The sequence below is a fragment of the Psittacula echo genome (assembly GCF_963264785.1).
Source record: "Psittacula echo genome assembly, chromosome: 2".
Classification (NCBI taxonomy): Eukaryota; Metazoa; Chordata; class Aves; order Psittaciformes; family Psittacidae; genus Psittacula; species Psittacula echo.
The window spans coordinates 161,490,246-161,517,712 of NC_137737.1; the positions used below are offsets into that span (position 1 = coordinate 161,490,246).

At 57.2% G+C, this 27,467-nt stretch overlaps 1 protein-coding gene across 1 annotated transcript; it reads left to right on the forward strand.

Moving 5' to 3' along the window:
• EPPK1 (epiplakin 1) lies at positions 1–27,451 on the forward strand (the record flags this gene model as incomplete). Its single annotated transcript, XM_080609784.1, has 2 exons — positions 1–12,448; positions 24,507–27,451. The coding sequence occupies 2 exons, from the start codon at positions 1–3 to the stop codon at positions 27,449–27,451; spliced, it is 15,393 nt and encodes a 5,130-aa protein (XP_080465910.1).
• Positions 27,452–27,467: the final 16 nt, after the last annotated feature.

Sequence of the window (27,467 nt, forward strand, 5' to 3'; positions counted from 1 at the left end):
ATGGAGAGCAAGCCTGCAGTGAATGGCCATGCTGCTCCTATGTCTCCCCAGGAAGACACCCCAGGAGCAAACCACTGGTGCCAGGACGTGCTGGCTCGCAAGGAGAGCAAAATGACAGGGACGGATGGTCCCAGCGAACCCCCGGAGGCAGCTGGCAGCATTGCTGGAGTGTACGTGGAGGCTTCCAAGAAGATGATGAGTTTTTATGACGCCACCAGGGAGCACCTCCTGAGTCTGGACTCAGCGCTCTGCCTCCTCGAGGCCCAGGCAGCCACAGGCTTCCTGGCTGACCCAGTGAAGAACAGGCGGGTGTCTGTGGCAGAAGCCGTGCAGATGGGGTTGGTGGGGCTGGAGCTGAAGGACAAGCTGCTCTCTGCAGAGAAAGCTGCTACCGGTTTTGTGGACCCCTACACGGAAGAGAAGATTCCCCTGTTCCAGGCGATGCAGAAGGACCTGGTGGGGAGGGACCAAGGCACCCGCCTGCTCCAGGCCCAGATCGCGACCGGTGGCATCATTGACCCCAGCACTGGCTGCCGGCTCCCAGCAGATGTGGCCTGTGAGAGGGGATATTTAGATGAAGAGATGAGGCAGCTCCTCTCTGATCCGAGCAATGAGGATGGCAAAAGGTTCCTCAACCCCAGTACTATGGAGAGGGTCACCTATGTGGAGCTTATCAAGCGCTGTGTCATTGAACCAGGCTCAGGCTTCCTCCTCTTGCCCCTGCAGACAACATTCCCAGGGCTGGGAGGGCGGGTGAGCAGCAGGGACCTGCTGGACTCAGGCATCATCAGCTCCGACACGTTCAGAGGTCTCGAGGAGGGAAGAGTCTCTGCCCAGGAGGTTGCAGAGAGTGACTCAGTTCAGCAGTTCCTGCGTGGGACACGGACTGTGGCTGGTGTTGTCTTGCCTTCCAGTGAGCAGAAAAGCCTTTACCAGGCCCTGAGGGAGCATCTCCTCATGCCTGGCACTGCCCTGATGCTCATGCAAGTCCAGGCCTCCACTGGCAGCCTGACAGACCCCATCAAGAACAAAAGCTACTCGGTTGATGAGGCTGTTAGAGTCGGTCTCATCGGCCCAGAGCTTCATGAGAAACTGTCTTCAGCTGAGAAGAGCATCATAGGGTACAGGGACCCCTGCACTGGAGAAATGCTCTCTCTGTTCCAAGCCATCAGGAAGGGCTTTGTCCCCAAGGATCATGGCTTCTGCCTTCTGGAGGCTCAGATAGCCACTGGTGGGATAATTGCTCCAGGAAAACACCTCCGTGTCCCCACGGAGACAGCCTGCAAGTGGGGGTACCTGGATGAGGCCACGAGACAGCTCCTCTCCACTCCTACCAATGACATGAAAGGGTTCCTGGACCCCAGCTCCAAGGAGAAGTTGACCTACACAGGCCTGCTCAAGCGCTGTGTGACTGATCCCAGCACTGGGCTCCTGCTGCTGCCCCTTGGAGGAGACAGCAGAGAGGCACTCAAGGGAACCCACCTCTTCTTTGACCACAAGACCCAGACAGCTCTGGAAACCACACGGGTACCTGTTGCTTTGGGCAAATTCAAGGGAAAGTCCATGTCTCTCTGGAAACTTCTCTTCTCAGACTACATCCAGAGCGAGCAAAGAGCTGCTCTGTCCCAGCAGTACCTTGCAGGAACACTCTCCGTGCAAGAGCTGAGTAAGGCAGTCAGTGCCACCATCGAGGAGACGGCTTCCCCTGCTAACGTCACCTTTGAAGGACTGAGGGACCGGGTGACAGCTGACCAGCTCCTGAGCTCTGAAATCATCAACAAAGATTTGTTTAAGAAACTGAAGGAGGGAGAAACATTGGCCAAAGAAGTCATCAGGATGGACACGGTCAAGAAGTACCTGCAAGGGACAGGTAGCATTGGTGGACTGCTGCTTCCTGACTCCCAGGAGAAGATCAGCATCTACCAGGCAAAGCGGAAGGGACTTCTAAGGCCAGGAACGTCCCTGATCCTCCTGGAGGCCCAGGCTGCCACCGGGTTTATCATTGACCCAGCTGCCAACAGAAGGTATTCTGTGGGTGAGGCCTTGCGAGCAAATGTCATTGGCCCTGATGTCTATGACAAGCTTCTGGCTGCAGAGAAATCGGTCACTGGCTACAGCGATCCTTACTCAGGGAACACCATCTCCCTCTTCCAGGCCATGCAGAAGGAGCTCATCGTTAGGGAGCACGGCATCCGCCTGCTCGAGGCCCAGATCGCCACCGGTGGCATCATCGACCCCATCAACAGCCACCGCATCCCTGTGGAGGTGGCCTACAAGCGTGGGTACTTTGACAAGAAGATGAACTTGATCCTCTCAGACCCCAGTGATGACACCAAGGGCTTCTTCGACCCCAACACCCACGAGAACCTCACCTACCTGCAGCTGAAGGAGAAGTGCATCACGGAGCCATCCACTGGGCTCTGCCTCCTGCCCCTGAACAGCAGAAGGCGCCAGTTCGTGGATGAAGCCACCAGACAGGTGTTCAAGAGCTCCTGGCTGCCAGTCAGGTTCGGGCGGTTGCGGGGAGAGAAGGTCTCTGTGTGGGATGTGCTGAACTCCGAGTACTTCAGCGAGGGGAAGCGCCGGGAGATATTCAACCACTACCAGCTGCGGAAGCTCACCCTGGAGCAAATCCGAGCCATGCTGGAGGAGGAAATGAAACGATGGGCACCCATCAAGTTCCCAGCCATTAGGGGCAGTGTCAGCGCCTACCACCTGATGGAGACCGGTGTCATTGACAGGTCCCTGTTTGAGAGGGTGCTGGAGGGAGCCGTCACGCCAGAGGAAGTCCTGCACATGGACTCTGTCAGAAAGTACCTCTATGGCTCTGGCAGCATCGGGGGGATCATTCTTCAGCCATCAAATCAGAGGATAAGCATTTATGATGCCATGAAGCAAAACATAATGCTACCTGGAGTGGCTCTCCCACTGCTGGAGGCCCAGGCTGCCACAGGCTTCATCATTGACCCAGTCAACAACCAGAAGTTCTGTGTGGATGATGCCATCAAGGAGGGAGTCATTGGACCAGAAGTCCATGAGAAGTTGCAGCATGCAGAAGGGGCTGTCACAGGCTATAAAGATCCTTTCACAGGCAAGAAGATACCTCTCTTCCAGGCAATGAAGAAGGGCCTGATTGCAGACAAACAGGCCATGCAGTTAATGGAGGTGCAGATGGCTACAGGAGGCATCATTGACCCAACTTGTGGCCACTATATCCCCATAGAATCTGCCCAGAAGCGAGGGTGCCTGGATGAGAACACAAGCAAGGGCCTTTCTGAGCCCAGTGACGACAACAGAGCCTTCTGTGTCCCAGACAGCAAAGAGACCGTGAGCTATGCAGAGCTGATCAAGCGCTGCCAGAAGGATGAGGTCTCTGGCTTCCACTTGCTGCCTCTTCCACAGGTGGCTGCTCCTGCCCACAGTGATGAAGAAATCCAGCGGATCTTTGAGGAAACCATGGTGAAGGAGAGAGGGGTCTCCCTGTGGGAACTAATCCACTCAGGGTATTTCACTGAGGAGCAGAGGAGGAGGGACTTTGTGGAGAGGTTCCGGTCTGAGGAAATATCACTGCAGGAGCTGGTTGCTCTTGTGCTCAGGTTGGTTGGGGAGATGGAGATGAAAGCCCGCACCCAGATCACCTTGGAGGGCCTGCGAGGCAGCGTCCCTGCAGTGTGGCTGCTGGATGCTGGCATCATCACGAAGACGACGTTTGAAGAACTGGCCCAGGGCATACGAACTCCTGAGGAGGTGGCTGCGATGGAGAGTGTGAAGAGGTACTTGCAGGGCACGGGCAGCATTGCTGGGGTATTCATAGAGGCGTCCAAAAAGAAGATGAGCTTTTACGATGCCATGAAGAACCATCTCCTCCTCCCCGGGGCTGCTCTGAGGCTGCTGGAAGCTCAGGCAGCCACAGGGTACCTGAGTGACCCAGCAACAAGCCAGAGACTCAGTGTGAGGGATGCAGTGAGAGCTGCTGTAGTGGGTGAAGAGCTCACTGAGAAGCTCCTCCTGGCCGAGCGAGCAGTGACCGGCTACACAGACCCCTACACCGGGAACTCCATCTCCCTGTGCCAAGCGCTCAGGAAGGAGCTGATTCCTCTGGGAGAGGCTGTTCCCTTGGTGGAGGCCCAGCTGGCCACCGGAGGGGTCATTGATCCCATTCACCACCTCCACCTTCCACTCCAGGCCGCGTACAGGTATGGCTTCTACGACGAGGACCTCAACCAAACCCTGTCCCAGCTGGATGACAGCACCAAAATCTTCTTTGATCCAAACACAAAGGAGAACGTGACCTACCAGCAGCTGAAGGACAGATGTTTTCAGGAGTCTGAGTCAGGTCTCTGGCTCCTTCCCCTGTCCGAAAACGCGATGTTCTGTGTGGATGAACAGACCGTGGAGGTGCTGAAATCTGTGACTGTCTGTGTCAACATAGGGCGCTTCAAAGGACAGACGGTGTCAGTCTGGGACCTTCTCAACTCTGAATACCTCTCAGACAGCAAGAGAAGAGAGCTGGTGCAAAGGTACAAAGACGAGAACACTGAAGTGCTGCATGAAATCATAGCAATTGTCACCACAATCATCAAAGAGACAGAGACACAAGGAAAGAAGTTTTCATTCAAGGGCCTGCGGAAAAGAGTTTCTGCCAGTGACCTCTTCCAATCCCAACTGATAGACAAGAAAACCCTCGATGAGCTCAACCAGGGGAAGAAAACAGTCAAAGAAGTCACTGAAATGGACTCTGTCCGCAGGTACCTGGAGGGCAGCAATTTCATAGCAGGGGTCCTCATACAGCCAAGCAATGTGAAGATGAGCATCTACCAGGCCATGAGGAAGGGCATCCTGAGGCCAGGGACAGCGCTGGTACTGCTGGAGGCACAGGCTGCCACTGGCTACATCATTGACCCAGAGAAGAACCAGAAGTTCTCAGTGGAGGAAGCATTAGCTGCAGGTCTAATTGGAGGGGAGGTTTTTGAAAAGCTGCTCTGTGCAGAGCGGGCCGTGACGGGCTACACTGATCCCTACACAAAAGCCCCAATGTCCCTGTTTGAAGCCATGAACCAAGGACTGATCGTGAAGAGCCATGGCATCCGCCTGCTCGAGGCCCAGATTGCCACCGGCGGCATCATTGACCCCGTGCACAGCCACCGCATCCCAGTCGAGGTGGCCTACCGGCGTGGGTACTTCAACCAGGAGATGAACCAGATCCTCTCGGACCCCAGCGACGACACCAAGGGCTTCTTCGACCCCAACACCCACGAGAACCTCACCTACATGCAGCTCCTGGAGAGATGTGTCCAAGATTCAGAGACTGGGCTGTACATGCTACAGGTTGTACAGGAGGGAGGAAGGTACTTCTACATTGATGAGTTTACGAAGCAGGATTTGCGCTCAAAGCCCCTTAACATCAAAGTTGGAAAGTTTAAGGACCAGACAGTTTCCATCTGGGAAATTCTCTGCTCTCATTACATCTCCGAGCAGAAAAGGAAAGAACTGGTGATGCAGTACAAGTGCAAAACCCTAACTCTGGAAGGCCTTACAGCCCTCCTCTTCAGAATCATTGAGGACACAGAGCAAAGAGCAGAAGCCCTCAAGGTGAAAGGACTCCGGGGGGATGTGTCGATATCAGAATTGTTTAACTCTGAGATCATTGACAAGAAAACTCTAGAGCAGCTCCAGGATGGAAGTCTCACGCTTGCCAGCCTCACCAAGAGGGACACCATCAAGAGGTACTTAGAGGGCACTGGATGCATTGCTGGGATCCTACTCCCATCAAGGAAAGAGAAGATAAGCATCTACCAGGCCCTGAAGAAGGGCCTTCTCACAGAGCAGTGTGCTCTGGGGCTACTAGAGGCACAGGCTGCCACTGGTTTCCTCATTGACCCACTGAAAAATAAGAGGCTCTCCGTGGACGAGGCCATCTCGTCTGGACTGGTGGGGAGCAACTTCCACAGGCAGCTCCTGTCAGCAGAGAAAGCTGTGATGGGATATACAGATCCTCAAACAGGAAAGAAAATGTCCCTCTTTCAGGCCATAAAGCAGAAGATAACAGTCAAGGGGCACGGCACCCGCCTGCTTGAGGCCCAGATTGCCACCGGCGGCATCATTGACCCTGTGCACAGCCACCACCTGCCCTTGGAGGTGGCCTACCAGCGCGGACACTTGGACGAGGACATGTTCCTCATGCTGTCTGATGCTGACCATGGCAGCAAAGGTTTTATAGATCCAAACACTCATGAGAAGATCAGTTACAGTCAGCTCCTGCAGAGATGTTCCAAAGACAGAGAAACTGGCTGGTACCTGCTACAGGTCATGGAGAAGGATGATGACTATTTCTACACTGACGAGCAAACAAAAACAGCCCTGTTGTCAGCAAAGGTGCAAGTGCCTGTTGGAAAATACAAAGGACAGGTATTATCACTGTGGGAACTTCTCTGCTCTGAGTACATCACACAGGAGAAGAGACAAGAACTGGTGAAAAAATACAAAGAGGAATCCCATCACATTATCCAAGGAATCATTGAAACAATACTAAACATCATTAAAGAAAAAGAAGAAGGCAGAAGTGATGTATGGTTCCAAGGAATCAGACAACAGATCACAGCATCAGAACTTCTCAGTGCACAGATAATTACAGAAGAAACGATGGAAAAACTCCACAAAGGAAGAGAGACAGCAGAAAAAATATCTCAGATGGACAGTGTGAGAAAATACCTCGAAGGAACTGGAAGCATTGCTGGGATCCTGGTGCCCTCCAAAGCTGATCCCGGCAAGCTGGAGAAGATGAGCATCTACCAGGCCATGTGGAAGGGCATCCTGAGGCAGGGCACGGCCCTGGTGCTGCTGGAGGCGCAGGCTGCCACCGGCTTCGTCATTGACCCAGTCACTAACAAGAAGCTCTCTGTGGACGAAGCTGTCTCCTCGGGGCTCATAGGAAGTGAACTGCAGAAGAAACTTCTCTCTGCAGAGAGATCTGTAACGGGCTACACCGACCCCTGTACCGGACAAAAGATCTCCCTCTTCCAGGCCATGCAGAAGGAGCTCATCGTCAAGGAGCACGGCATCCGCCTGCTCGAGGCCCAGATCGCCACGGGCGGCATCGTCGACCCCGTGCACAGCCACCGGCTGCCCGTGGAGGTGGCCTACCAGCGCGGCTACTTCGACCAGGAGATGAACCGCATCCTCTCGGACCCCAGCGACGACACCAAGGGCTTCTTCGACCCCAACACCCACGAGAACCTCACCTACATGCAGCTCCTGCGCCGCTGCGTGCCCGACCCGGACACGGGGCTGCTGATGCTGCAGCTGATGGACAAGGGCTCCGTGCTCCACCAGCTGAGCGAGGAGGCCCGCCAAGCCCTGCAGGCCGCCCGCACCGCGCTCAGCGTGGGGCTCTTCCAGGGACAGAGCGTCACCCTCTGGGAGCTCCTCTTCTCCCGCTACGTGCCCGAGCACCGGCGCCAGGACCTGCTGCGCCGCTACAAGGCGGGGACCGTCACCATCTCGGAGATGAGCACCCTCCTCAGCACCATCATCACTGAGGCTGAGCAGCGGGAGGCCCCGGCGCCGGTTCCCTCCCAGAACGGCGAGCCCGTGAGCTCCCGGCACGAGTGGGAGCAGGAGCGTGAGCGTGAGCAGGAGCTGGAGCGGTCCCTGCGGTCCCGCACCGTCGAGGTCCCGGCCAGCAGCTTCCGCGGCAGGAAGGTCTCCCTGTGGGAGCTGCTCTTCTCCAGGTACGTGTGCGAGTCCAAGAGGCAGGAGCTGCTGGGGCTGCTGAGGGCCGGGAGCCTGGCGCTGGACGAGCTGGCAGCGCTCCTGATGGCCCTGGTGCAGGAGGCGGTGGAGCGCAGCAGCGCGCTGAAGTTCACGGGCCTCAGGAGGAAGGTGACCGCTTCGGACCTGGCGGACTCGGGCATCATCGACAAGGACACGCTGGCCGACCTGGTACAGGGCGCCAAGACGGTGGCGGAGGTGACGGAAATGGCCTCCGTCAAGCGCTACCTGGACGGCACGGGCTGCATCGCCGGCGTGCTGGTGCCCTGCAAGGGCGAGCCCGGCAAGCTGGAGAAGATGAGCATCTACCAGGCCATGTGGAAGGGCATCCTGAGGCAGGGCACGGCCCTGGTGCTGCTGGAGGCGCAGGCTGCCACCGGCTTCCTGGTGGACCCGCTGGCCAACAGGAAGCTCTCCGTGGACGAGGCTGTCTCCTCGGGGCTGGTGGGCAGCGGGCTGCACGAGAAGCTGCTGTCGGCCGAGCGCGCCGTGACGGGCTACACCGACCCCTACACCGGGGAGCAGATCTCCCTCTTCCAGGCCATGCAGAAGGAGCTCATCGTCAAGGAGCACGGCATCCGCCTGCTCGAGGCCCAGATCGCCACGGGCGGCATCGTCGACCCCGTGCACAGCCACCGGCTGCCCGTGGAGGTGGCCTACCAGCGCGGCTACTTCGACCAGGAGATGAACCGCATCCTCTCGGACCCCAGCGACGACACCAAGGGCTTCTTCGACCCCAACACCCACGAGAACCTCACCTACATGCAGCTCCTGCGCCGCTGCGTGCCCGACCCGGACACGGGGCTGCTGATGCTGCAGCTGATGGACAAGGGCTCCGTGCTCCACCAGCTGAGCGAGGAGGCCCGCCAAGCCCTGCAGGCCGCCCGCACCGCGCTCAGCGTGGGGCTCTTCCAGGGACAGAGCGTCACCCTCTGGGAGCTCCTCTTCTCCCGCTACGTGCCCGAGCACCGGCGCCAGGACCTGCTGCGCCGCTACAAGGCGGGGACCGTCACCATCTCGGAGATGAGCACCCTCCTCAGCACCATCATCACTGAGGCTGAGCAGCGGGAGGCCCCGGCGCCGGTTCCCTCCCAGAACGGCGAGCCCGTGAGCTCCCGGCACGAGTGGGAGCAGGAGCGTGAGCGTGAGCAGGAGCTGGAGCGGTCCCTGCGGTCCCGCACCGTCGAGGTCCCGGCCAGCAGCTTCCGCGGCAGGAAGGTCTCCCTGTGGGAGCTGCTCTTCTCCAGGTACGTGTGCGAGTCCAAGAGGCAGGAGCTGCTGGGGCTGCTGAGGGCCGGGAGCCTGGCGCTGGACGAGCTGGCAGCGCTCCTGATGGCCCTGGTGCAGGAGGCGGTGGAGCGCAGCAGCGCGCTGAAGTTCACGGGCCTCAGGAGGAAGGTGACCGCCTCGGACCTGGCGGACTCGGGCATCATCGACAAGGACACGCTGGCCGACCTGGTACAGGGCGCCAAGACGGTGGCGGAGGTGACGGAAATGGCCTCCGTCAAGCGCTACCTGGACGGCACGGGCTGCATCGCCGGCGTGCTGGTGCCCTGCAAGGGCGAGCCCGGCAAGCTGGAGAAGATGAGCATCTACCAGGCCATGTGGAAGGGCATCCTGAGGCAGGGCACGGCCCTGGTGCTGCTGGAGGCGCAGGCTGCCACCGGCTTCCTGGTGGACCCGCTGGCCAACAGGAAGCTCTCCGTGGACGAGGCTGTCTCCTCGGGGCTGGTGGGCAGCGAGCTGCACGAGAAGCTGCTGTCGGCCGAGCGCGCCATGACGGGCTACACCGACCCCTACACCGGGGAGCAGATCTCCCTCTTCCAGGCCATGCAGAAGGAGCTCATCGTCAAGGAGCACGGCATCCGCCTGCTCGAGGCCCAGATCGCCACGGGCGGCATCGTCGACCCCGTGCACAGCCACCGGCTGCCCGTGGAGGTGGCCTACCAGCGCGGCTACTTCGACCAGGAGATGAACCGCATCCTCTCGGACCCCAGCGACGACACCAAGGGCTTCTTCGACCCCAACACCCACGAGAACCTCACCTACATGCAGCTCCTGCGCCGCTGCGTGCCCGACCCGGACACGGGGCTGCTGATGCTGCAGCTGATGGACAAGGGCTCCGTGCTCCACCAGCTGAGCGAGGAGGCCCGCCAAGCCCTGCAGGCCGCCCGCACCGCGCTCAGCGTGGGGCTCTTCCAGGGACAGAGCGTCACCCTCTGGGAGCTCCTCTTCTCCCGCTACGTGCCCGAGCACCGGCGCCAGGACCTGCTGCGCCGCTACAAGGCGGGGACCGTCACCATCTCGGAGATGAGCACCCTCCTCAGCACCATCATCACTGAGGCTGAGCAGCGGGAGGCCCCGGCGCCGGTTCCCTCCCAGAACGGCAAGCCCGTGAGCTCCCGGCACGAGTGGGAGCAGGAGCGTGAGCGTGAGCAGGAGCTGGAGCGGTCCCTGCGGTCCCGCACCGTCGAGGTCCCGGCCAGCAGCTTCCGCGGCAGGAAGGTCTCCCTGTGGGAGCTGCTCTTCTCCAGGTACGTGTGCGAGTCCAAGAGGCAGGAGCTGCTGGGGCTGCTGAGGGCCGGGAGCCTGGCGCTGGACGAGCTGGCAGCGCTCCTGATGGCCCTGGTGCAGGAGGCGGTGGAGCGCAGCAGCGCGCTGAAGTTCACGGGCCTCAGGAGGAAGGTGACCGCCTCGGACCTGGCGGACTCGGGCATCATCGACAAGGACACGCTGGCCGACCTGGTACAGGGCGCCAAGACGGTGGCGGAGGTGACGGAAATGGCCTCCGTCAAGCGCTACCTGGACGGCACGGGCTGCATCGCCGGCGTGCTGGTGCCCTGCAAGGGCGAGCCCGGCAAGCTGGAGAAGATGAGCATCTACCAGGCCATGTGGAAGGGCATCCTGAGGCAGGGCACGGCCCTGGTGCTGCTGGAGGCGCAGGCTGCCACCGGCTTCCTGGTGGACCCGCTGGCCAACAGGAAGCTCTCCGTGGACGAGGCTGTCTCCTCGGGGCTGGTGGGCAGCGAGCTGCACGAGAAGCTGCTGTCGGCCGAGCGCGCCGTGACGGGCTACACCGACCCCTACACCGGGGAGCAGATCTCCCTCTTCCAGGCCATGCAGAAGGAGCTCATCGTCAAGGAGCACGGCATCCGCCTGCTCGAGGCCCAGATCGCCACGGGCGGCATCGTCGACCCCGTGCACAGCCACCGGCTGCCCGTGGAGGTGGCCTACCAGCGCGGCTACTTCGACCAGGAGATGAACCGCATCCTCTCGGACCCCAGCGACGACACCAAGGGCTTCTTCGACCCCAACACCCACGAGAACCTCACCTACATGCAGCTCCTGCGCCGCTGCGTGCCCGACCCGGACACGGGGCTGCTGATGCTGCAGCTGATGGACAAGGGCTCCGTGCTCCACCAGCTGAGCGAGGAGGCCCGCCAAGCCCTGCAGGCCGCCCGCACCGCGCTCAGCGTGGGGCTCTTCCAGGGACAGAGCGTCACCCTCTGGGAGCTCCTCTTCTCCCGCTACGTGCCCGAGCACCGGCGCCAGGACCTGCTGCGCCGCTACAAGGCGGGGACCGTCACCATCTCGGAGATGAGCACCCTCCTCAGCACCATCATCACTGAGGCTGAGCAGCGGGAGGCCCCGGCGCCGGTTCCCTCCCAGAACGGCGAGCCCGTGAGCTCCCGGCACGAGTGGGAGCAGGAGCGTGAGCGTGAGCAGGAGCTGGAGCGGTCCCTGCGGTCCCGCACCGTCGAGGTCCCAGCCAGCAGCTTCCGCGGCAGGAAGGTCTCCCTGTGGGAGCTGCTCTTCTCCAGGTACGTGTGCGAGTCCAAGAGGCAGGAGCTGCTGGGGCTGCTGAGGGCCGGGAGCCTGGCGCTGGACGAGCTGGCAGCGCTCCTGATGGCCCTGGTGCAGGAGGCGGTGGAGCGCAGCAGCGCGCTGAAGTTCACGGGCCTCAGGAGGAAGGTGACCGCCTCGGACCTGGCGGACTCGGGCATCATCGACAAGGACACGCTGGCCGACCTGGTACAGGGCGCCAAGACGGTGGCGGAGGTGACGGAAATGGCCTCCGTCAAGCGCTACCTGGACGGCACGGGCTGCATCGCCGGCGTGCTGGTGCCCTGCAAGGGCGAGCCCGGCAAGCTGGAGAAGATGAGCATCTACCAGGCCATGTGGAAGGGCATCCTGAGGCAGGGCACGGCCCTGGTGCTGCTGGAGGCGCAGGCTGCCACCGGCTTCCTGGTGGACCCGCTGGCCAACAGGAAGCTCTCCGTGGACGAGGCTGTCTCCTCGGGGCTGGTGGGCAGCGAGCTGCACGAGAAGCTGCTGTCGGCCGAGCGCGCCGTGACGGGCTACACCGACCCCTACACCGGGGAGCAGATCTCCCTCTTCCAGGCCATGCAGAAGGAGCTCATCGTCAAGGAGCACGGCATCCGCCTGCTCGAGGCCCAGATCGCCACGGGCGGCATCGTCGACCCCGTGCACAGCCACCGGCTGCCCGTGGAGGTGGCCTACCAGCGCGGCTACTTCGACCAGGAGATGAACCGCATCCTCTCGGACCCCAGCGACGACACCAAGGGCTTCTTCGACCCCAACACCCACGAGAACCTCACCTACATGCAGCTCCTGCGCCGCTGTGTGCCCGACCCGGACACTGGTTTTTATTTTCTCAGTATTTCTAGATCGTAAATGTCAAGCTTTTTCCATTTTTGCCCTGTTTCAGTGCTGATCCCTGGTTTCATGTTTATGGGTTTTTTTTCATAGTTTTCTTTCTTGTTTATATTCTATTATATAAACTTCTATTTCCCTTTAAAGAGTTCCATTATTGTTTTCTTCTCTTTTCTTTTTAATATCCCGCTCTCCTCAGGCAGAGCTTTGATATGTCTCCCCTAAGCCCTGTGGTACCCTGTGTTAAGCCTTTGCCTTCTCCAGTGTTTGAGGAACACAGGGATCAGCTCAGGTTATCTCAGGTCACTTTGATGACATATGGTGTCCTCATTTCCCTCATCCATTGTGTCTTTCATGCTGTGTGAGCCGTAGTGTGAATGGGGGTTTTATTCTCCTTCTATTCTGTCCTGGGTTCAGCAGTAGCAGTCATTTTTTTCTCCTTCTTAGTAGCTGGTGCAGGGCTGTGTTTTTGACTTTTGGCCTGGGAACAGAGCTGATAACACTGATGTTTGGTCTGACCAAGGATTTTGTGAGTCTCATGCTCTGCCAGGGAGGAGGGGAAGCCGGGAGGAAGCAGGGACCGGACGCCTGACCCAAACTAGCCAAAGAGGTATTCCATACCACAGCATGTCATGGCCAGGATGTAACTGAGAGTTATCCGAAAGGGCTAACTCACTGCTGGGTGGGGGCAAGGTATCGGTCGGTGAGGTGTTGTATTCTCTTCCTTGTTATTTCCTTTATTATTATGATAGGTGGTAGCAGTAGTGATTTGTGTTATACCTTAGTTCCTGGACTGTTCTTTTCTCAACCTGTGGGAGTTGCATTCTTTCCATTCTCCTTACCATCCCTCCAGGAGCGGGGGGAAGAAAGGGTCGGTGGAAGTAGACTGCGTGGTTCTAATTTACGGCCTGGGCTTAAACCATGACAGTTCTTTTTGGCACCAAACTTGGGGCACGAAGGGTTGAGATAACAACAGATCTGCCCAAGGCACAATGCTGATTTATTGGCTCTCAAAGTTGTTGTTTTAGATTTCACAGTTTCAATATGTCATAGCTTACTTAGAGCCGTTATTTGCTGTGTTAGTGTTTATCAAGTGTGGGCCTTCGGCTAAAGTTCTTGTTTCACTGTACTTTATGATAATGGCTTGTAATACAGATGGGCTTTGGCAGCAGGGTGGGATGGATGTGGCCGGGGACTTGTACCTGGCCATCCCACTGCTTTTCACTGTCCTGGCCCTTGTCCTCACCTCCATCCTCGTGAGGCTGCGGGGAGCCAAGGGGAGCGGCCCTTGGAGCCCGTGGCAGCCGAAGTGGCCCGGGAGAGCGGCCCTGGGAACCAAGCGGTGGCAGGAGTGGGGCCGGAGGCCGGCAGGGAGTGGCTGCCGGTGGAGGAGGTTGAGGCGGTCGAGGAGGGAAAGGAGGCGGCTGCCGAGCAGCGGGAGGAGGCGGCGGAGAAGCCGAGCCCCGCAGCCGAGCCCAGCCCCACGGAGGCCGAGAGCGTCCCCCGGCAGCCACCAACCGAGCCCCGTGAGCCTGAGCCCCAGGAGGATGCAGGAGACCCCGCAGCACTTTCCAGCAGGGCAGAGGAGGAATATCTGGACTTAGAAAAAGAGAAGCTGGTGGTGAGAGAGGCTGCAAGCACAGCAGCTACGCCAGCCCCAGTGACAAGTACAGCAGCATCATTTGAGAGTTCTGAAGGTTTTGAATGGCCTTTGGGTATCCTTGGGACCTGCCTGCTGACTGTGATGGTGATCACCATGTTGGCACACATACAGAGTGTGTTCTACCCACGGCCATTTTGTCTGATCTCAAAAGTTAAGCAGAGTCAGGTTTGGGTCTTGTCTGGGGTTAGATGAGGATACAGGGGGACCAAGAGGTTTTCCCCAAGGCTGGACAGTCATGAGTGTCATGGTGTGTGGGACAGTATGGGCGAGTATCTAGTCCACTGGGCCCCTCCAGTGCTTTGGAAGCATTGGAGATGGAAGGCAGCTGTATGGAGTCCCCAGCGACAAGCTGCAGAAACTGCTGAAGGGGAGGGTGAATTATTTTGAGCCTGGTGGGCTCGTGACACTTCAGGCCGTCAGGGCAGTGATGCAACATAGAGATGGACTCATGATCAAGGGGTGGACTTAACAATGGACACTATTGCCCAGGTTATTCACGAGTGTGAACACTGCACACAGCCTCTCCTGCTCTGAAAGACTGTTACGATGGAGCCCAACATCATGGACCGAATGGACTCAGCAGCTTTATAGGGATTGGTCCGTGCACTAAGAGTGCACTGAGATGAGAGCGATGGTATATTGAAAATGTCTGATCTGAGCATGACGTGAATGGTATGGAATAAGGGGTGGACACTGTCCTGGGTTCAGCAGTAGCAGTCATTTTTTCTCCTTCTTAGTAGCTGTTGCAGGGCTGTGGGGTTTTTTTATGCATGAAGAACATTCTTCTTAGCGTATTTGCAGGGCATTATAGGTGTTGGAGGTTTCCAAGCTTGGATGTTGCCTGGAGATCAGGTTTCCACGCAGGCACTTTGCAGGCTGAGGTTAGGTGTTACTGGGATAGGATACATTACCTTTGCTTACCCTTAATCTCTCACCCTGTGTAGTTTTCCAGTGGTATCTGCTCTATAAGCACCCTCACCTCAGAGCAGTTTGGTCTCTCAGCGGTATGTACCCTCAGTTCACTCACAGGCTGTGCTTTCTCTCCTCCACTTCTCCATGGAGCCTCTCTAGAGGCTCTGCTCCGGGCTTCATGTTGTGCCGTGTTACTTGTTCTGACCTGACCTGGTCCATGTGCTGCACTCCTGGAGTGGAGGCAGCCCCAGAACCACTCTGCCTTGGAGGTCAGGGCTGAGTAATTCTACTACTGTTAGTAGAAGGAAGCTTACTCCCCTTAAATGCATGACCCTGGGTCATTTGCCTCAATTAACCAAGTAATGTCCTGGAAAATGGGCTTTTCTACCACAGCTTGTACAGCTGATAGCTGGAAACAGGAGTAGCTGTGAAACTCCTACCATACCTGGCTGCGTAGCCTGGAGGTTTGCACAGGCTTGCAAAGGGATGGAAGAAATTAACAGGAGAGAAGTCACAGAATCCCAGAGTGGTTTGGGTTGGAAAAGACCTTAACGCTCCTCCAGTTCCAACCTCCTGCCACGGGCAGGGACCCCTTCCACTGGAGCAGGGTGCTCCAAACCCCTGTGTCCAACCTGGCCTTGAACACTGCCAGGGATGGGGCAGCCACAGCTCCTCTGGGCACCCTGTGCCAGCGCCTCAGCACCCTCACAAGGAAGAGCTTCTGCCTAAGAGCTCAGCTCAGTCTCCCCTCTGGCAGGTTAAAGCCATTCCCCTTGTCCTGTCCCTACAGGCCCTTGTCCAAAGTCCTCTCCAGTTTTCCTGCAGTCTCCCTTTTCCTGGAGTCCCTTTAGGCACTGGAGCTGCTCTAAGGTCTCCCCTTAAGGAGCCTTCACTTCTCAAGGCTCAATTGTCACAGATTACCTGATGTGTGCTCAGCAGTGGCCAGGATAAACCAGAGGTTAGGATTAGGGGGGGAACATGCCCACATCAGGGCAAAAACCACAGAAGCTGTGTCCATCCAAAGGCACCGCATAACACCCAGAGATGAGACCAAGCTCCTTCATGGGGCTGTGAGTGGGTCTCAGCAGTGGCCCAGCATTGGTGGTCAGTGTGGCTTTGGTGTTGCAAGACAGTAGAAGGAGGATACCTGCTCCTTTGAGGTATTTGGTCAAAAAGCCACCAAAACCAACACAGGAGTAAACCTGATTGACAAATGACTTGGTGATGGGAACCAACCTGGCCAGTCACACCAGTCAGGCAGGATAGTTGGAGTGAGGAGATGCTTATTTCTTCTGTTAAGTTGTTAAGGGGGTGGAAGAAGCAAACACAGACAGATAAAACCTGAGCAATTAGTGTTAATGAAGATGATAGCCAGAAACAAGCCTGGCACTAATTGATGGGCTATCAAGAAACCACAGGCATACCAGGGCTTTTCAGCTGAAAGGGATGGAACCATGAGGATCCCCACAGAGTGTCTGGTTTGGGGGGGCTTGGCTCCCTGGATTTGGGGAGGGTCCCACAATCCATGTCCCAAAAACACATCTCCTGGGGGGTCTGGTATGAGTGAGGGGCTCCACGCCAGGGGCTGGAGTGGGACCATGTGTCACAGCCCATGTGGTTGAGCGGGTGGTGGCATCTTCCCCAGTCCCCAGGGTGTGAGTAGGAGACCCATGGGTGAGGATGTGGGCAGGGGTGCAGGCAGGCAGAGAGGCTGTGCTGGCACTCAGAGAAGCTGAGCTTTAAGGTCCCTTCCCACCCAAACCAGCCTGCGATCCTGACTCATGGACCCCAGCAGAGCAGGCAGCTGTACCCGTGCCATCAGAGCAGAACCCCCCACCTCCGTTCATAAACACATATCCTTCTCATGTTCCCAGGAACTGCTGAGGGAAATCTCCAGGAAGCGGGGAAGCCAAATGACAAGCCAGTTCCCTGGCCAGGGTGGCAGAACAGTTGGAGCCATGGTAGACACCCAGCACTCTGGCTTATCTTCCTCCTCACCCCGGGACAGTGACCTGAAGCACCAGTACAAGTCCTGCCGATCCCTGTTTCCCTGGAATCACGTGTCAGGGTAGAGGATGTTTGAGACCTTCTTTCCCACAGTGATCCGGGTTGTGCAATCACATCTCTCCAAGGCAGAATAAAGAGGATTTTTGTCTTTTCTGTTTGCCCACCGCTGCCTGCCACTGCCCATCCCTGGCTCCTGGCCTTGCCTGGCTCCTTGCGCCTCCTGGAAGGGGATGGATTTGTTATTCTTGCCCTCAACAGCATCGCTCAGCTGACTGGAAGCAGGAGGCGCCCATGGGAAGCTCCCAGCTCCCAGGTCAGCTCCACGCCTGCCAGGAGCACCCACACGCTGCTGCACGGGTGACTCCAAGCCTGGGACATGCTGCCACCGGGAGTCCCAGTGTGCTAGCTCCACAAAGCGGGTTGCACCGGGCAGCAGGGAACAGGCTGTGGGTGATTTCCTGGCCCAGGCAGGAAGGTGGCAACCACATCCTGGCTGTACCAGCACCAGTGTGGCAGCAGGGCCAGGGCAGGGATTGTGCCCCTCCACTGGGCACTGGGGAGGCTGGACCTCGAATCCTGTGTTCAGCTCCGAGCCCCTCACTGCAAGAGAGACATTGAGGGGCAGGAGCGGGGCCAGAGAAGGGCAATGGAGCTGGTGCAGGGCCTGGAGCACAGGGGTGATGGGGAAGGGCTGAGGGACCTGGGGGGTTCATATGGAGAAGAGAAGGCTCAGGGGGGACCTGATAGCTCCCTACAGCTGCCTGACAGGAGGATGGAGCCAGGAGGGGCTGGGCTCTGCTCCCAAGGAACAAGGGATGGGACAAGAGGAACCGGCCTCAAGCTGCACCAGGGCAGGTTTAGATGGAGCTGAGGAACAATTCCTTCCCCAAAGGGTGCTCAGGCATTGGAACAGGCTGCCCAGGGCAGGGCTGCAGTCACTGTCCCTGGAAGTGTTCACACACTGTGGAGACGAGGCCTCAATGCCATGGGTTAGTGGTGGCCTTGGCAATGCTGGGGAGTGGTTAGGCTGAATGAGCTTAAAGGTCTTTTCCAACCCAGCTGATTCTATGACTCTTCCAGTTCACATTGTCCCTCCTATGTGCAGGGTGTGCCCACACAGCATTGTCCTCATAGCGCTGCCCAAGCACAAGGCTGCCCTCTCCATGTCATACATGAGGCTGTTTCCTGCTCTGCGTGATCCCAGCTCCTCCAGCACCTGCAGCCCATGTCCCTACACTCAGCCCTGGGGCTGCAGGGGCCGTGTCAGCACCGAGAAGGTTCCCACAACAACATCCCTAAATGCCCCAGTGCTGCAGCACCCTTAAATCCATCTCCTGTCTCTCTGGTGTGGTTCAGGTCTGCTTCAGCCAAGGACACCCATGGCTCCCAAGAGGAGGTCGAGCCACTGACCGGGCTCTAGATCCCAAAGCTCCTGTGTCTCTGTGCCAGGATTCCAGGGAAGCTGCAGGACCAGCTGGTGAGTCACAGAGCACAGTGAGGATGGGGACACAAATTGGTCTGCACCATGGCTTTGTTCTCCACAGGGCTGCCGTGAGGGACACTCAGAGGTGGAGGCAGCGCAAACACGTGTCAGGCCTGTGCACTCACATTTTAATTTACTTCTTAATTAAAGATGCAGATGGGTATGGCCATTGCATGACTGCAGCAGGGTGGCCAGCAATCCCCCGAACAGCACCACATGTAGGGGTCCCGAAATACAGCACCACATAAACTTGTGGACTGGTTTGGGTTGGAAAAGGCCTTAAAGCTCATCCAGTTCCACCCCCTGCCATCTGTCACATCCCAGAAACAGGCGGTGAGGGAGGGAGGGAGGTGCAGGATTAACTGCTCGCTCCTCGCTGGGGAAGATGGAGCCTTGTTCTCTAAAGAGGGGACAACCAAGAGTGGGGTCGAGGTGAGGCACCAGCATTTCCATGTAGTTCTACTCTGTTGAAGCCATCTGGTGCATGTGGGGCAGCTCAGAGACCTGCATGCTAAGGAGGAGGTGAGGTTTCAGGGCTGATTCACCGCAGGAGATGTTTGCGTGCAGCTTGGGTCACCCCATCTGCAGCAGCAGCCAAGGCAGAGAAGGTCCTAGTGACTGGTGTTTGCTTTATGTACACATCCTACAAAAGAGGTGCATATGGTCAGAAGAGTCCTGCTCAGGGCTGTGGGAGCATCCTGGTATGCTCTCCATGGCTCTAACGGGACCTGGGCTCCAGCTCAGGAGGAGACGTCCACTGTCTGAAATAAACCACAGCCTTGGTTTGACAAATGCACCATAATGCACCTTTGAGGGCAGCCACCAACCACCAGCACTTTAGAGGTGTCTGAACGAGCTGGGCCAGCTTCAGGTTGTGGTCCAGTGTCAGTGATAGGGCTAAGAGAAGCGTTCCTGTGTGAGGAGCTGGTGGGCCCACACAGAGCAACACCTCGTGGGTGCTCATCTACGCAGCTCAGCGATGCCTTTGGGTGCTCAGAGACACGGGACCCTCCTCCCTGGCCAGGCACCTTCTGCACCCCTGCATGGGTGCAGCCAGAATGAAGCTCCTGCTGGAGCCCACCTGGAAAAGATGAACATACAGGGAAGAGCAATTAGTGGAGCTGTGATTACACTGTAATTAGGAAGTGCCTCATAGCGCAGGCTGCAGAGAGGTGTCAGGCCAGGAAGACCTACAGGGGATTCAGGACAACAGAAGTGGGTCCTGTGACCACCTTATCCCTGCGACAAGGACCTCCTGCTTGGGTGTGGTCCCCAAACCAGCCTGGGTGAGTCAGAGGGAAAACATCTGTGTGTGGATCATCCAGTCTGGCAGCACCTACGCAAGCAGGAATGTGCACCCAAAGCAGGACACAGGCAAGGAAGGGCAGGGGCAGCATCTCCTGCACACAAGGACACCATCACACACACCCACATGGGCTGGGGACACAGCACACACACAGCACATGCACATGCTCACCTCAGCATAGGCACAGCCTGTCCCTTGCACACACGCTGTCATGTGTGCACACACTTGCACAGAGTTGTGCACACACAGAGTCACGCACAGGCAGAGGCAGGGACACGCATGCACTTGACGGGAACACACACATGATCATGAACACGTGTGGCCATAGACATGGTTGACAGCCAAGCACACACACAGCTATATGAGTGCTGACACACCAGAACATCCCAGCCCAGTCCTGTTACGGAAGCAGGCACCAGAACAAGGGTGTTGTTCACTGGAGCTGTGGCTGCGGTCTGATGGGCTGTGGCACATCCCACATGAACCCAGAGCCAAACATGATGTTTGAAGATCAGCCCCACTCAGCCCAAAGCTGCCAGAGCAGAGCCTGCCTCTGCTAGCAGCACAATAATAGAATCGTAGAAATATGGAATGGTTTGCGTTGGAAGGGACCTTAAAGCTCCTCCAGCACCAACCCCTGGTTCCACTAGAGCAGGGTGCTCCAAGCCCCTGTGTCCAACCTGGCCTTGAACACTGCCAGGGATGGGGCAGCCACAGCTTCTCTGAGCACCCGGTGCCAGCACCTCAGTACCCTCAAAGGGAAGAACGTCTTCACAGGGTCCCACCTCTCCAGCCTGTCCAGGTCTTTCTGGATCCCATCTCTTCTCTCCAGTCCTCGGCAGGTCACCATGTGCCCAAAGCTTCTGTGCAGACGCAGGTTGCAGCACGGGGCTCATCAGGAGCATAAAAGGTTTCCAGCCTGGGGCTGCTTCATCCAGCAGCACTGATCACCCACTCCACACACCATGAACACAGCCACCACAGCCCTGGTATCTTCATGGTCATGAGCACAGCCAGAGCGAGGGACAGGTTCAGTCTCTGTCCTGGCCACAGAGCAGGGATAACTGCAGGGCCATGGCTGCAGCTCCTCGCCCCAGCGAAGGAACTCAGCTGCAGTTATTTAGTTTGGAGAAGAGAAGGCTCAGGGGGGACCTAATCACTTCCTACAACTGCCTGACAGGAGGATGGAGCCAGGAGGGGCTGGGCTCTGCTCCCAAGGAACAAGGGATGGGACAAGAGGAAATGGGCTCAAGCTGCACCAGGGCAGGTCTAGATGGAGCTGAGGAACAATTCCTGCCCCAAAGGGTGCTCGGGCATTGGAACAGGCTGCCCAGGGCAGGGCTGCAGTCACTGTCCCTGGAAGTGTTCACACACTGTGGAGGCGAGACCTCAGTGCCATGGTTTAGTGGTGGCCTTGGCAATGATGGGGTAAAGGCTGGACTTGATGATCTTGAAGGTCTTTTACACTCCAGTTGATTCCATGATTCTATAAAGGCAGACTGAACAAGCCCAGGTCCATGGAGGGCTCTGTGGCAGCCAAACCACAGGCAGGGTGCTTCACAAGCAGTTGTGTTGAGCAGCTGCCAGAAGAAGGTGATGGCAGAGTCCAGGACCTCACCATGCATCTGCTCTCTCCACAGCCATCTCTGTTCCAGGCTCCAGTAAGGATCATGCCTCATGTCTCCAGGGCTGGTCGCTGTCCCCCAGCCTCAGCCCCTACCACCCAAGCCAGGCTCCCAGGGCTGCTGTGACACTGTCCTGCCAGATGTCTGATTGTCAGTTGTGCTTCTGTACTTCAGCACAGGGCAGGGTCACCTTGTCATCTCCAAGGGCGGGGAAGGGAAGGATTTAAATTGGGCTCTTGCCTGGGCTGCTCATCTTGCTGGGCTGAGCAGCAGGAGGAGGAGGAGGAGGAAGAGGAGGAGGAGGAGTACCAGAGCCTGCTGGGGATTCAGCTGCCCTGGATACATGTCCAGCAGGTAGGACAGAGCCTGGAGCGGGCACCGGGGCCACCACAGAGCCCCACTTTAGCATGGCACCCTGCCTGCAGGTATCAAGGGCCTGTAGGGAATGCAGGGACCTTGCATCCACCCCAAACCCCAATGTTCAGGGGGCAGCTCAGCAGTGGTCTGGTGAGCATGAGATCTCCAGGCAGGACTTGGTCCTTTCCCAGAAGGGACAGAGTGTCAGAGTAGCACCGGGGCTGGATGGAGCTGTGTCCTCATCACTTCTGAGCAGACGGGACACTGGGGTGTGGGAGAGAAGCAGCCAGAGCTGAGGGACCTGCCCGAGCCTGCAGGCGCCTGAGACAGAAAATGCTGACTTCTGGTGGGTCTGGGCTGTAGCTGAGCACTGAGATGGGGGGACAGCACCAGTTCACTCCCCGGCATGCAGCGGGGCTGGGGACTACGGCTTGGCCAGTAGCCCTGCTCCCTCCAGGCGGAAAAATGCTTCCATTTGTGCTGGGCTGCTGCAACAGCACGAAAGGACAACCAGGTCCTGCCTCAGGAGCTGCAGCCAAGCCCCAGGACCAGGAGGTCTGATTAAATGACCTTTAATTAATGGCAGCTCTCAGTTAGGCAATGTCTTTGCTCTATAGGGTGTTTACACGACATCCATGTCCTACATAGGTGTTGCCTGCTCCAGGGTGTGACACAGCGCTCCGCTCGTTCTGTCCCAGTGCCACCAGCCCATCACCTCCTGAAGGGCTCAGCTGCATTTGGGGGTCCAGGCAGGGGAGGGACAAGGAGCTGCTCCCCTGGGCTGCTGGAGCAGAGCCGCTGGCTATAGAGAGACAGAAGGCATGGACGTGGTCTCTAAAGAGGCTGGGGCTTGTCTGTAGCTGCTGGGATGAGCCCATCGTGATCAACCAGCATCAATCCAATATTTAAATGGCTCAGAAGCACTGACTCAGAGACTTTCAGACCAGTCAGGTGAAGAGGCAGAGCTAAAGCTGTGACCCTCATAATCAGCTGAACGTGTCATTAATGTCACTCACTGCAGGTTATGGAAGATGGGTGTTCCCAAGGGAATGGTTTGGGTTTCGATTTGGCTGTTTTCACAAGGCGCTGGCCTCATCACCCTGCAATGCTGTAGATGCTGAAAGTTTACATGCTCCAAAGAGACTGACAGCATGTGAGACATCCCTCAAGGAGGATTAACACATCCAGGTCCAGCTCAGTGGAATCCCCTGAGCTGAAAACAGTCACAGGTTGACTTAGAAACTGGGGAAATATCTCACATGTTGCCCTCCCTCTTCATCCTTCCATTGTCTGCTTATGGCTCAGGGTGGAAAGAAGACTGCCTCCACAGACCTTTGCCTGACTCTGAGTGGCTGCTCCGGTGGCTGCTCCAGGGCACAGCTGCTTCCCCCTGGAACATCTCAGACAGGCAACTGGAGCAGTGATTGAGGGATGCTACATTTCCATGGGTGAGGGTGCCCACAGGATTTACCATCCCTGGTCACACTCATTGCAAAAATATCATGCCTGGATGGGAGAAAGCACTCAAAGCTCCTTGAGGCACTCGCTCGCTAATCTTCACTTAAATATATCTCATTTAACCCACCATTTACCCACATAGCAATTAGCTCATAGCAAAGAGTGACCGCTTCTCCCGTCCTGCAGCACAGGAGCTCCCGGGAAACACTTTACCTGCAAAATGCGGTTAAGTCACAGGCCTGGTGCCACCGAACCCATGATGGCTGGGCTCGCAGGCTGGGTCCCTGCAGGGCAGCCTGACACAGAGCACCATGTGCCAGAGAGCTCAGCCAGAGCATCCCAAACACCCTGTTCCTGTTTCCCTAAATATCTGGAGAGGGCACTGGGTCAGACAACCCTTCCCAGTGACTCTGCCTCGTCCTCCGTTGCTGGAACTGGTTAGGATGGTCCTGGGGTGGTGTCTGGCACCATGAGCCCTCTCATGGACAGTGCCCATGCACAGTCCAGAAGTCAGCATGGGGCAGGACTGGTGCCAGCACATCTACAACAGTAGACCCCAGTTTTGGTGGATAGGGGAGTGTAGGAGGATGGGGCTGGAGGCTCTGACAACCCAATGGCCTTAGAACAAGCAGAGACCCATCACACATGGCCCATGATGAGCCAGAACACCACTATGTGCTGGGCTGCACCCCCAGAGTGTGAGCAGCAGCTCAGGGAGGGGATCCTGCCCCTCTGCTGTGTGAAGGGGAGACCTGAGAGCAGCTCCAGTGCCTAAAGGGGCTGCAGGAAACCTGGAGAGGGGCTTTGAACAAGGGCCTGTAGGGACGGGACAAGGAGAATGGCTTTAACCTGCCAGAGGGGAGACTGAGATGAGCTCTTAGGCAGAAGCTCTTCCCTGTGAGGGTGCTGAGGCGCTGGCCCAGGGTGCCCAGAGAAGCTGTGGCTGCCCCATCCCTGGCAGTGTTCAAGGCCAGGTCGGACACAGGGGCTCAGAGCAAGGTGCTCTAGTGGAAGGTGTCCCTGCTTGTGGCAGGTGTTGGGACTGGATGAGCTTTAAGGTCTCTTCCAACACAAACCAGTCTGGGATTCTGTGATTTACACACACCATGAAAACTGCACAAGAACCTCTATCTCACAAGAACTTCAATCTCACAAGAACCTCTGTCTCACAAGAACCTCTGTCTCACCAAGACATTTCTTTCTCTCTCCTCAGACAAACACAGTGCCTGTGGTAGCAGCACTGTTCCCCAGAGACAACGCAGAAGATGAGTGGACCCTCTCAGAACAATAAGTCAACTGGCATGGGAAGTAACCTGGTTGAGGATGAACACAAAGAGATTGGTGGTGGTGGGAGTAACTTCATAGCTGGAGTCTTTCTCCAGGCCATGAGTAAGAAGATGAGTATCTATGACGCCATGATAAGGGGGCTGCTGACGCCTGGCACAGCCCTGGTGCTGCTGGAGGCACAGGCTGCTTCAGGGCTCCTCACTGATCCCGTGAGAAACCAGAAGCTGTCCGTGGAAGAGGCACTGACAGCGGGACTCATTGGCAGAGACTTCTACGAGAAGCTGCTGTCAGCCGAGGGAGCTGTCACAGGCTACACGGAGCCATACACAGGCCAAAAGATCTCCCTCTTCCAAGCCATGAAGAAAGAGTTCATCGTGAAGGAGCATGCCGTCCGCCTGCTCGAGGCTCAGATCGCCACTGGCGGCATCATTGACCCCGTGCACAACCACCGCATTCCAGTGGAAGTGGCCCACAAGCGTGGGTACTTCAACCAGGAGATGTGCCAGTTCCTTTCTAACCCCAAGAACCAAATAAGAAGTTGCTTTGACCCCAACACCCACGAGAACCTCACTTATACACAGCTCCTGCGCCGCTGCGTGCCCGACCTGGACACAGGGCTGCTGATGCTCCACGTGATGGACAAGGGCTCTGTGGTCCATCAGCTCAGCAAGGATGTTCGGAAAGCCCTGCAGGCTGCCCGCACCACACTCAGTGTGGGGCTCTTCCAAGGACAGAGCATCACCCTCTGGGAGCTCCTTTTCTCCCGCTATGTGCCCGAGCACCAGAGAGAGGAGCTCCTGAGGAAGTACAAGGCAGGGACCATCACCATCCCGGAGATGAGCACCCTCCTCACCACCAGCATCACTGGAGCAGGAATGAAAAATGGGAATCTGAGCTCATCCACAGTTACAGCCAACAACAAGGTGGGAGCATCCCACCCATCACGACCACTTTGGGACATGCACTCCCAGGAGCAACAGTTGAGAAAGTCCCTGAAGTCTGCAACCATCTATGTCACTGCTGGTGAATTCCAGGGGCAAAAGGTTTCCTTGCTGGATCTGCTCTTTTCCAGACATATCCCTCAAGGGAGGCGTCAGGAACTGCTGGAGCTGTACAGAGCAGGGATACTGACCACAGAACAAGTGGCCATGGTGGTCACCACCATCATGAACAGAACTGCGGCTGCAAATGCTGCACTCAGGGCCAGTGCCAGAGGTCCACACAGGGCAGTGACAAAAGCAGAGGAGGATGGAGGTGATTCTTCAACACAATATGCACAACTAGATAACACCTTGAAGTCTACCACGATTGATGTGCTAGCTGGTGACTTGCATCAGAGGCAGGTGTCTGTGTGGGACCTGCTCTTCTCCGACTACATCCCTGAGGAGAAAAGGCAGGAGCTGCTGGAGCTGTACCATGAAAGGCTGTTAACTGTGGAGCAGATGATAACTGTTGTCACCACTGTCATTAAGAAAAAGGAATCTACAGGCAGGAAATTCCATGTTGCAGTCAAGGCTTCCAACAAGGACACCGTGACAGCAGCAGAAGAGAAGGATGGTGGCTCCACCAAAGAAGAACCATGGGAAACAGCCTTGAAAACCACAGTTGTTGATTTGGATGTTGGAGAGTACCGGGGCCACAAGGTCTCAGTGTGGGACCTGCTCCACTCCAAGTATATCCCTGAGGAGAACAGGAAGGAGCTCCTGGAGCTGTACCAGGCTGGAGAGTTAACCCTTGATCAGGTGAAAACCGTGGTGAGCACTATTGTGTCAAAGGCAGAAGCAGCAAGGGCAAAGGAGAGCAGTCCCAGGGCAGAGTCAGCAGTTGCAGGAGCTGAGTACAGTGAACTGCAGGAAGATGGAACCTGGGAAGAGACCCTGAGGACCACCACAGTCGAGGTGTCAGCGGATGATTTCCAGGGGGGGCAGGTCTCTGTGTGGGACCTGCTCTTCTCCAACTGCATCCCTGAGGAGAAAAGGCAGGAGCTGCTGGAGCTGTACCGCATCGGGACACTGCCCTTGGAGCAGTTAATAACTGTTGTCACCATGCTCGTCAAGAAAAAGGAATCTACAGGCAGGAAATTCCATGTTGCAGTCAAGGCTTCCAACAAGGACACCGTGACAGCAGCAGAAGAGAAGGATGGTGGCTTCACCAAAGAAGAACCATGGGAAACAGCCTTGAAAACCACAGTTGTTGACTTGGATGTTGGAGAGTACCAGGGCCACAAGGTCTCAGTGTGGGACCTGCTCCACTCCACGTATATCCCTGAGGAGAACAGGAAAGAGCTCCTGGAGCTGTACCAGGCTGGAGAGTTAACCCTTGATCAGGTGAAAACCGTGGTGAGCACTATTGTGTCAAAGGCAGAAGCAGCAAGGGCAAAGGAGAGCAGTCCCAGGGCAGAGTCAGCAGTTGCAGGAGCTGAGCACAGTGAACTGCAGGAAGATGGAACCTGGGAAGAGACCCTGAGGACCACCACAGTCGAGGTGTCAGCAGATGATTTCCAGGGGGGGCAGGTCTCTGTGTGGGACCTGCTCTTCTCCAACTGCATCCCCAAGGAGAAAAGGCAGGAGCTGCTGGAGCTGTACCGTGTTGGGACAGCCACCATACAGGACCTGCTGAGCGCTGCCAGCAGCGTGGTGGCAGACAGCAAGGAAAGTCATCTCATAACTCTTCCCCAGCAGACAGTGGACCTCCTGCAGTCTGAGGGCTCCTACATCACCTGTGGGCCACTCCAGGAGCAGAGGGTTTCCGTGTGGGACCTCCTCTCCACCAAGCAAGTCTCCGAGTACAAGCGAGAGGCACATCTTGACAGTTATGGCACAGGCGGGCTGACAGTGAACAAGATCACCATCACCACCACCGTCATCACAGGCCCTCAGCGCCAGGCAAGACACCGCCAGGACCACTGACACTGCCCCAGAGGAG